We start from the raw sequence: 10,542 nt of genomic DNA, 5'->3' as shown, positions 1-10,542 counted from the left end.
TCAATACCATGTGGACTAGACTGGTAGTTCGCGTTCGTGAACGCCGCAATGCGCACGAAAATAACAGAAGGAGAGAGAATAGCAGCTCGTGGGTATGGCGGCGGATACGTGAGAACAACTTACAGCTACGTGGGCAATACCGGACAGTTAATCTAAATAACGGCTTAAGGCTAATAATTCGTAACATTAATCAAAATAACGGTTTTAAGACTAATTCATAATAATTCGCAACATTAATCAAAATAACGGCTTTAAGGCTAATTCATAATAATTCGCAACATTAATCAAAATAACGGCTTTAAGGCTAATTCATAATAATTCGCAATATTAATCAAAATAACGGCTTTAAGGCTGATTCATAATAATTCGCAATAAATGAACGTGACTTTAATCGGCGGTGTGCTATACGGACGGTCGGTCCGATTGGTCGGGGGAATCGCAGAACGCGGCGTGATTGGTTGTCGGAGTCGCGTGAACGCGGTCCGTTGCCGGTGCGGTCGTGTCCGCGGTTCGCCCGAGCGCGCCCCAGGCAAAAGAGCGCTAGAGTCCCTAGAAGTAGAGAGTCTGGACATTTGCCCCTAAAATGTCGGTGATGAATATGTCAGTGTATGTATGGAGCTTTATGTGTGTGTATGTTTATCACTGTGTGCACTTGAACGTATTGTATACTGTTATCGCATTAGCTAAAGAGGATTAAACAGGGATCCGTATTGGTGCTGCCATTTTAGGTGCACAGTCACGTGCATCCAATCACGTGGAATCCACAAATGTCCAGACTCTCTACTTCTAGGGACTCTAAAGAGCGCTGGTCGACAGGGCGCGAATGCCTTGTCGATGTCTAGGTTACGAAGTTTGACTCAGGGTCTATATGGAGGTCCAGGTACTCGATGATGGCGGTGATTGGTCGAGAATGCTTGGCCGGTGATAGTGACGAGAATGCTCGTCGGTGATCTCGGACGTGATTGGTCGAGAATGCTCGGCCGGTGATACTGACGAGGATGCTCGTTTAGGAGATTGGTGGTGACTGGTCGAGAATACTCGGCCGAGCATTCTCGACCAATCATAGCGACGGGAATGCCCGTCGAGGAACTGGAGAGCGACGAGTATGCTCATCTTCGGGAGCGATCGAGAATACTCGGTCGTCTAGACAGGTCGGAGAGTCGGACGGATCTGCCTTGTGCGTTTCCACTGCCGGCTTATATATCCGAACGTGCGGCTCGGCAGGCCAATCCGCGCGCTCGTTCGGCCAAGCCGGAGTGGGAACGTTGTGGAACGCCACGGCGCGCGTGTCGCCGCGTGTTCGCACGGCGAAGTTCGGTCGTGCGCGTACGTGGTCCCCTGCTACACTCGGTGTTCGTCGTTCGGTGGACGGAACGGAAGCGCACGGACGGTGGAGGGCCATATCGTTACAAGTTTAATATTCTCGCGTAATCCCGTTTGGTAGTTGTGCAGAGCCTGTTCCTTTATGCTTTCTAGGATGCCTTGCTGTTGGGCCTGGGTATGCTCCTTGTCCTCTTCTATTGACTCGTATAGGTCATTTGCCAAGGTTTCCACCCGGCGACCAAAGTCTTGCGCATTTTCATTGTATTTCTGTTTTAGGGAGTTAAATTCTAATTGCAGGTGTCCAGATCTGCGCTTCCTTAGATATTCTTTTTCTAGTTCTCTCTTTAATTGTTCGTAATTCTGAACGTCTCGTGTTTAGAAGTCCGTCACGACCCTTCTTTTGAATTTTGTGCACAGTACTGTCTCGAGTGCGTGCTCTTCCGCGGGATGTACGTTCTTCATTGCAAAAAAACTTGAGTTTAAAAATTCTTTTTCGCGGTCTCGAGATGTCCTATCTATATTCGGGATCATATTACGAGCATCCTTTAATGTGAGGAAGCTGTTGATCCTCTTTGATTTCTAATATCACGCATTGATCGTCCGTAGGAAAAATCGAGCGCATGATTGTGAAAGCTTACCGACTCTCGCGTCGGTTCTCTAGGCGAAGCTTCTAATTCTGGCGCATTTCCTGTGAGCAATACCCGCAGTTCTCTTATTGTGCGCAATAATTCATGCATTAGGAAATTTTTTGTTATGAGCAAATTGTAATTTGTTCTTTACTTTGTAACGCTGGTAGTTTTCGTGCGGTGCGGTGGAAGTCAGGATACGGTTGCGGATAAGCTCGCCGGATTGGTCGGGTTCGGTATAATAATCGCACTCGATATTTAGTTGACAAAATACTAAATCTTTATTTGGACGTGATACGTACAAATAGTCTCATAGCTTATTGCGTCTAACGCCTCGTGACAAGTGGATCCGGCCTAAGCGGGGACGCGATTGGCTCGCGGTGGTTGCGACGACCACTCGCCGCTGAGCGGTCGGAATTGCGAGCGTTGGTAACGGTAAGCGCACGGTGACGCGTGGAATAACGAGAACGCTAGGCAAGAGCCGAGATTGAATTTCAAGACAAGAATTATAATAACCGCGAGAACACGGATGAAACGGTAAAGTGAAAAAGAAAATAATTCTAACTTACAAAGTAAACATAATAAGAACTGAATTACTAGAACCGTGATAATACTGAGGGAATCGTAAAACTACAGTGATCTTACTTACTAATCGCGTGGGTTTAAACGGACACGGTGTCCGGGGTGATCGGGGAGCCGCGGAACGCGGGATCGGAGCGACGGCGGCGATTCCGCGCCTCGCCCGAGCCGCCTCGGGCAAAATGAGGCAAAGGTCTCGCCAGGGCGCGGATGCCCTGACGAGGCTTTAGGTTACAAGAGAATCTTCCCTGAGGGAGAGGACGGATGTGATTGGCCAGGGATACCCAGCCTGAGGACTCGACGAGGATGCTCGTCGTGGACGGTGATTCGCCGAGGATACTCGGCTACGGAGCACGGCGAGGATGCTCGCCGTGATTGGCTGCGGAGCGGTATTCGGTATGGCAGGATTAGCCGAGGATCCTCAGCTAGCCGGAGCGACGAGGATTCTCGTCGAGGGGAGTCTGGATGAGGCGAGTATTCTCGTCCTCTTGGGAGTCGGAGTGCGGTCGAGGATTCTCGACCTGTCGGATTCGGCGGACCGGGAAGATCCGACTCGGCGTTCCCACTGCCAGCTTATATATCTGAACGCACGGTTGAGCGGACCAATCCGCGCGTTCGGTCGGCTGGTCCGGAGTGGGAACGTTGCCGAACGCCACGGGCGGCGTGCGTGCTGCCGCGTGATCGCGACGGCAGGTTAGCCTGGTGTGCGCACGTGGCGTTCTGCCGGTGTAGAGTCTATATAAAGAGAGAAGCGACATTGATGTCCGAAGCTCTGATTGGTAATCTGATTGATACTTGATTGGCTAAGCGAGCAGCCATATTGTGACCACAGCTGTTTGCAGAATGATACGAATGGTGTTTGATGACGTTAAAGCGGTCCCAAAATGGCGGTGGAGGACTCAATTGGATACCGAAGGTTGTGGTGGGTGTTTGATGTCGCTTCTCTCTTTATATAGGATTCTATGCCGGTGTATTACTCGGGTGGTCGGAGCGGAGTGGCCGTGCGCGCGAGGTGAAGGGGCGTTTTGTTACATCACCCCCCCCCCTTTGTGAGTGGCGAACTTTGGCCACTACGCCGGGAATTCCCGCACGTAGTGGCACTGGCCGTCCCGCCCGAATCGTAAGGTGTACCGCCGCGTCGCGAGTCGCACTTTGTAGACCCTCGATATCGTGGCCGCGTAGTACGGGACGTAGACGGTTAAATCGTCCCGTATGCGCACAGGTATGGGCGGCCGCTCGGGCCAACCGGTTTCCCCGGTGGTTGGCTTGATTGTTGGCGGCACACTGGAGCTGGCGTCGGATGTGGCCGTGGTGGCTCGGATGTGACCGTGGCGGTGATCCTTGCCGGTGGCTGTGCGGCGGAGGTTTCGTCTGCTGGTCCGGTTTTCGGGCCATGCCCAGTGATTGGCCCCTCGTTCGGTCGTATCTCGTCGTCGAGGTCTGACAGAGCATCGCCGAAGATCGTGATCAGGCGGCTCCGGGCCTGCTCCCGCTGGTTTCCGCCATCCGTAATCGCTTGGTGCTTGTCTCGTCTGGTCGGCGTCGGTGGTTCGGTTAGCAGCGCAGCGAGTTTCCTGGCGTTGACTGCGGAGGATCTCTGTACCCGGACCCCGACTATTGGAGGCTTCCTTTTCCCGGTAGTCAACGGCGTGACGGAGTACTTGGCCGGCTTCGCCCTATGTACCAGCTCTCGAGGCGGCGCGCGGATGACGCGGACCAGTTTTGCGTCTTTTGGTGTGGCCGGTGGTGGCGTCCCCGGGAGGACGGGTAGGCTCTGTTGGCGGCCAGAGTTTGTCGGTGCATTCTTGTTGGTGTTGGGTACCGGATGCTCCGGCTTCCTGATGGTGTCCGCGGCCGGGCTTGGTCGTCGGTGCGGTTGTGATGAGAACAGGTCGGTCTGTTTCGGCGAGGTCCTCATCATCTTCTCCCACAGGACCTCGAACTCGGCGTCGTTGCTCGGCATCGTCAGGAGTGCGTCTCGGTCGGATTCCATGATTGCTTCGAACCTTCTGCATCTCCTAGGTCGCGATGGTCCCCCTTATATACTGTCCTGGATTGGGGGAGGTAGCTCCTTCCCTTCTGGCGGTCATGCTGTCCGGGCGTGATCGGCACGTGCCCTGTTGCCGACCGGGTCATCGTTCCTTCTTGCAGCATCATCCTCGGCGTCGTCTGCTCCGGATTCGTCGGTTCCGCCATCGTCCGTCATGGCGTCTACCTCGGTGTCGTCTGCGGTCGCGTCGTCTGCTTCCGCGTCAGCTGCTTCCCCAAGGTCCGTCTCTGCGTCGTCTGCTCCTCGGGTCTGTTCGTGCCGGGGACCAGGCTTAAGGTCCTGCACATGCACGTGTCGGTGCCACTTGCCACGTTTGTCCCATAGATCGACAATGACTGGAGAATGGATTTTTCGGACCTCCAGCGGTCCGACGTATTTGGGCACCAACTTTGAATTGAAGGCTTTGCCCTTGTTCGAGAGAGGATGGTCTTTTTTCAGACTATGTCCCCTACGGGTTTCCATGCCCGTCTCCTTAAATTATAATATCGTTCCTGGCGGTTGAAGGCCCGGGCGAGGTTCGTTCGGACCACCTCGTATGCCTCCTGGAGTCGTCGCTGGTTGGCGGCTGGAGCGGTTGTTGGCGCGTGTCTCGTGTCTGGGTCCCGTGGTGGCGCCTCGAGTTCCCGCCCGTTAGAGTCCCTAGAAGTAGAGAGTCTGGACATCTGCCCCTAAAATGTCGGTGATGAATATGTCAGTGTATGTACGTGAGCTTTATGTGTGTGAATGTTTATCATTGTGTGCACTTGAACGTGTTGTATGCTGTTATCGCATTGGCTAAAGAAGATTAAACAGGGATCCGTATTGGTGCTGCCATTTTAGGTGCACAATCACGTGCATCCAATCACGTGGAACCCCGAGATGTCCAGACTCTCTACTTCTAGGGACTCTACCGCCCGTAGTTCAGGTAAGCGGGCGTGTAGCCGGTGGCATCGTGGATGGCGGTATTATACGCAAATTGCAGTGTCGGGATGTGCTGATCCCAGTGGCGGTGATCCCGGCCGACGAATTGTGCGATCATTGTTTTGACCGTCTTGTTGGTCCTCTCGACGGGGTTGCAGTGAGGAGCGTGTACTGGAGCCGTCCGGTGGCGGATGCGCAGGTCGCGCAGCCGTTCGCGCACGTGCCCTGCCACGAATTGTGTCCCGTTGTCGGAGATCAGAGTCTCGGGGCAACCGTGACGGTAGACGACGCGGTCCGTAATGTTTTGGGCGATGGCGGTAGCGGTTGCTCGTCGCAGCGGCACCAACTCCACCCACTTGGTGAAGCGGTCTTGCAAGACCAGCAGCCAAGCGGCTCCGTTGGTAGACTGCGGGAGAGGTTCTACTAGATCGGTGATGACCTGTTCCCAAGGCGCTTCCACGTAGGTTGCGTGCATCAGTCCGGCCGGTCGGACCTGGGCACTCTTGTGCGCCTGGCAATTGGCGCACGCCCGTACGTGACGCGCGATATCGAAGAACATCCCCGGCCAGTAGTAATATTGCGCGGCCCGGGCAATGGTTTTGGCGATGCCGAGGTGACCGGTGGCAGGGTTGTCGTGTACCCGTGCCAGCACGGCCCCTCTTTCGTCGCGAGGCACGCATCGCTTCCATTGCGTCTCGGCGAGCTTGTCCTTAAAGTTGGTCGAGTGGAGTATACGGCGGTATAATCGACCGTGTCGGATTTCGTAGTCCGCAAAATCCCCCGGTCGCTTCCGTACGCGGATGAACTGGCGGCGGTACCACGGGCACGCGGGGTGTGCTTGGTTACTGCACACGGTTGGCAACCTGGAGAGCGCGTCGGCGACCCGGTTTAGTTTTCCCGCGCGGTACCGGACGTCGAATGTGTACTGTTGGAGCTCGAGTACCCATCGGCCGAGTCGGCCGGTGGGGGAATCCAGGCGACGCAGCCACTGGAGGGCCTGGTGGTCGGTGACGACCGTAAATTCGTATCCTTCCACGTAACCGCGCATATGCCGGATGCCCTACACCACGGCCAGGCACTCGAGCTCGGTAGCACTGTAGTTCTTTTCCGCGCCGTTGAGCGACCGGCTGGCGTACGCGATGACGCGCTCCCCCTCGTCAAAATGCTGCGAGAGGACGGCGCCAAGACTGTACGTGCTGGCGTCCGTCTGGAGGACAAACCGGCGCGAGAAATCTGGACACGCGAGGGTGGGTGCGGAGGTTAGTGCGCGCTTGAGCTCGCGAAAAGCGGCCTTCTCGCCGGGTCCCCACGTCCATCGGGCGTTCTTTCGCGTGAGGCAGGTGAGTGGCGCGGCGGTCTCGGAAAAACTAGGCGTGAAGCGGCGGTACCATGACGCGAGTCCCACGAATTGTCGGACTTGTCGTACGTTTGTCGGGGTTGGCCACTGTGCGACGGCGCGAACCTTGTCGGGGTCGGTGCGGATTCCCTGGCCATCCACGATGTGGCCCAGGTATTTGAGTTCGTTGAGGCAGAACTGGCATTTCTCCGGATTCAACCGGAGCTTGGCTTGGTGTAGTCGCCGAAAGACTTCCTGCAGGTGCTGCAAATGGTCGGAGAATGTTGCGCTGGTTACGATGATGTCGTCCAAATAGACGAACACGTGCGGTTCTAATTCTGGGCCCAGTATTCGGTCGAGCAAACGTTGGAACGTTGCCGGAGCCGAATGCAGTCCGAAAGGCATGACGGTGAACTGCATTAGGCCCCGGCCTGGAACGGTGAATGCGGTAATTGGCCGGCTATCAAGCGTGAGCGGAATCTGCCAATACCGTTGCTGCAGGTCGAGCGTAGTGAGGTACCGGCCCCCGCGCAGCTTGTCCAGTGTGGCGGGGATTTGCGGTAGTGGGTATGCATCCCGCTCGGTGACTTCGTTTACCTTCCGTAAGTCAATACAAAAACGGTGTTTTCCGTCCTTCTTTCGCACTATGACCACCGGGGAGCTCCACGCGCTGGTCGATGGCTCGATGATACCGGCTTCTTCCATCTTGTGGACCTCTTCATCGATGATGCTTTGCATCGCCGGGTTGCGTGGTCGGTACCGTTGTTTGATTGGTACATCCGTTTTCAGCCGGATCTGGTGGCCTGGTTGGTCGGTCGGTCCTCGCACCTCCTCGAACTTGGCCAACTCCGTGGCCAGGAAGGCTTGGAGCTCTCGCTCCTCTTGTGCGGTTCGCTTTACCATGCCCGGAGTCACTGAGTACGCCGTGGGTGGCGTTTTTCGGAACTGGGGAGGTGGCGGGGGTATGGTGATCTGTAGTCGGGCCCATAGGTCGGTACTTATGAGCATCGGGCTGTCTAAGGACGGAAGGATCTGGAAAGTGTGTTTGAGCTGACGGCCGGCGATTCGGAGGCGGAGTTTGACGCGTCCGGGCGTGGTGGCAGTGGTGCCGTCGGCCAGGTGGATCGCCTCTTCCTGTTCCTGAGGCCATATTCGCATTTCCCTGGCGTACCCGGCCACCTGCCGGTTGATGATAGACACTTCGGCCCCGGTGTTCAGTAAAGCGGAGATCCGGTGTCGTCCTAGGCGGACCGGTACACGAGGTCGTGATGTGTATTTTATGTGGACTCGGGCCGAGGAGCGGTTGCGTCCCCGGCCGGTGCGGCGTTTCCCTCCAGACAGTCCTTTGTGAGGACGCCGTCCTTCCCGCACTGCAAGCAAAATTTGCGTGCGGGTCTTCTGCATTCGAATCGGCTGTGTCCGCGCTGCTTACAGCGCCAGTAGGCGGTTGCGCGGTCGTAGGGCGGGACGTCGGCGGATGTAGCAGTGTTGACTTTTTTCCTTTCGGCACGAACCTCACTCTCCCGGGCCCTGGAGATATCTTCGAATTCGGCAGCCTGGTCGACCAGGTCGGCAAGGTCCGTCGCTCATGCGCACGTATAATTTGTATTCCGCCTGCAGGTTCTCGTATAGGCGGTCTACCTTTTCTGCCTGGGTAAAACCCCCGGCGCGCCGCATCATCGTAAGCAGGACGGTCGCGTATTTGGCGTATGCCTCGTTAGGTTGTTGTCGTCGCTCTTGTATTTCGCGCATCAGTTTGGCTTGGTATCGCCGTGGCAGATAGTGTCGTCGCAGGGCGCTGGTAAAGTCGGCCCATGTTTCCCAGGCCTCTCGCTCATTTCGATACCATGCCAGGGCATCCCCCTTCAATAATTCTGGCAGTCCGGCCTTCATCTGGCTGTCGGTGTACTGATATTCTTCTTGTAATTCCGTTACGCGCTCCAAGAACGACAGAGGGTCGCGACCGTCGAAGTGGCAACCCCATTTGCGTATCTGGTTCATGATCTTACTATGTGAGTGAGACTCGTTTCCGGCAATCGGTGGGGACGGGCTTGCGGTTTCCGGTGCGGGCGAACCAGCTGGTTCGGATTGGTCATCGCAAGGAAGTGATGGGTTACGCGGTATCGTAACTCGTCAAGTGTACCGGTCGTTTCTATCTGATAAGTTTGGGCTAATAACTCGAGCTGGTCTCGCGGTAGCTGCTCGGTCCACTCGGTGAGAGGCATTTATTTCCGGGTGCGATTATCGGTTTAAAACGGTCCCTGTTCGGGCGCCATGTAACGCTGGTGGTTTTCGTGCGGTGCGGTGGGAGTCAGGATATGGTTGCGGATAAGCTCGCCGGATTGGTCAGGTTCGGTATAATAATCGCACTCGATATTTAGTTGACAAAATACTAAATCTTTATTTGGATGTAATACGTACAAGTAGCCTCATAGCTTATTGCGTCTAACGCCTCGTGACAAGTGGATCCGGCCTAAGCGGGGACGCGATTGGCTCGCGGTGGTTGCGACGACCACTCGCCGCTGAGCGGTCGGAATTGCGAGCGTTGGTAACGGTAAGCGCACGGTGACGCGTGGAATAACGAGAACGCTAGGCGAGAGCCGAGATTGAATTTCAAGACAAGAATTATAATAACCGCGAGAACACGGATGAAACGGTAAAGTGAAAAAGAAAATAATTCTAACTTACAAAGGAAACATAATAAGAACTGAATTACTAGAACCGTGATAATACTGACGGAATCGTAAAACTACAGTGATCTTACTTACTAATCGCGTGGGTTTAAACGGACACGGTGTCCGGGGTGATTGGGGAGCCGCGGAACGCGGGATCGGAGCGACGACGGCGATTCCGCGCCTCGCCCGAGCCGCCTCGTGCAAAATGAGGCGAAGGTCTCGTCAGGGCGCGGATGCCCTGACGAGGCTTTAGGTTACAAGAGAATCTTCCCTGAGGGAGAGGACGGATGTGATTGGCCAGGGATACCCAACCTGAGGACTCGACGAGGATGCTCGTCGTGGACGGTGATTCGCCGAGGATACTCGGCTACGGAGCACGGCGAGGATGCTCGCCGTGATTGGCTGCGGAGCGGTATTCGGTATGGCAGGTTTAGCCGAGGATCCTCAGCTAGCCGGAGCGACGAGGATTCTCGTCGAGGGGAGTCTGGATGAGGCGAGTATTCTCGTCCTCTTGGGAGTCGGAGTGCGGTCGAGGATTCTCGACCTGTCGAATTCGGCGGACCGGGAAGATCTGACTCGGCGTTCCCACTGCCGGCTTATATATCCGAACGCACGGTTGGGCGGACCAATCCGCGCGTTCGGTCGGCTGGTCCGGAGTGGGAACGTTGCCGAACGCCGCGGGCGGCGTGCGTGCTGCCGCGTGATCGCGACGGCAGGTTAGCCTGGTGTGCGCACGTGGCGTTCTGCCGGTGTATTGCTCGGGTTGACGGAGCGGAGTGGCCTTGCGCGCGAGGTGGAGGGGCGTTTTGTTACAGCTTTACTTTGGACCCAATGTATTGTTGAGTTGTATTTAATGGGTTTTGCGTTCCATTTTCTGCTACATCGGTAGTTAGATTTCTCGACGTTCCGACGGGAGAGCGTGCCGTTGTGGCGTCGGTTTGTTGCGTCGAGGTACCAGCTCGTTCGTGTTAATCAGACTAAAATCGTTTAAATTTATCGGGAATTCTCTATTTGTTATGATAAAGTCTGTGTCGTTTGTCTTGCTCGCCGTTT

The 10,542-nt window shown here is 55.5% G+C and overlaps 1 protein-coding gene across 1 annotated transcript; it reads right to left on the bottom strand.

Moving 5' to 3' along the window:
• Positions 1-8,329: 8,329 nt before the first annotated feature.
• Positions 8,330-8,815, bottom strand: LOC120359670 (activity-regulated cytoskeleton associated protein 2-like). Its single transcript, XM_039458025.1, has one exon. The coding sequence runs from the start codon at positions 8,813-8,815 to the stop codon at positions 8,330-8,332; it is 486 nt and encodes a 161-aa protein (XP_039313959.1).
• Between the last annotated feature and the right edge of the window lie 1,727 nt (positions 8,816-10,542).

This window comes from Solenopsis invicta, chromosome 15 (genome assembly GCF_016802725.1).
Source record: "Solenopsis invicta isolate M01_SB chromosome 15, UNIL_Sinv_3.0, whole genome shotgun sequence".
Lineage (NCBI taxonomy): Eukaryota > Metazoa > Arthropoda > Insecta > Hymenoptera > Formicidae > Solenopsis > Solenopsis invicta.
Note: the sequence above shows the minus strand (reverse complement) of the source record. Positions and strands in the feature narration are given on the sequence as shown.

Excerpts from the sequence above, each read along its gene's own strand:
- LOC120359670 (XM_039458025.1), bottom strand. The coding sequence starts at position 8,815 with ATGAACCAGATACGCAAATGGGGTTGCCACTTCGACGGTCGCGACCCT.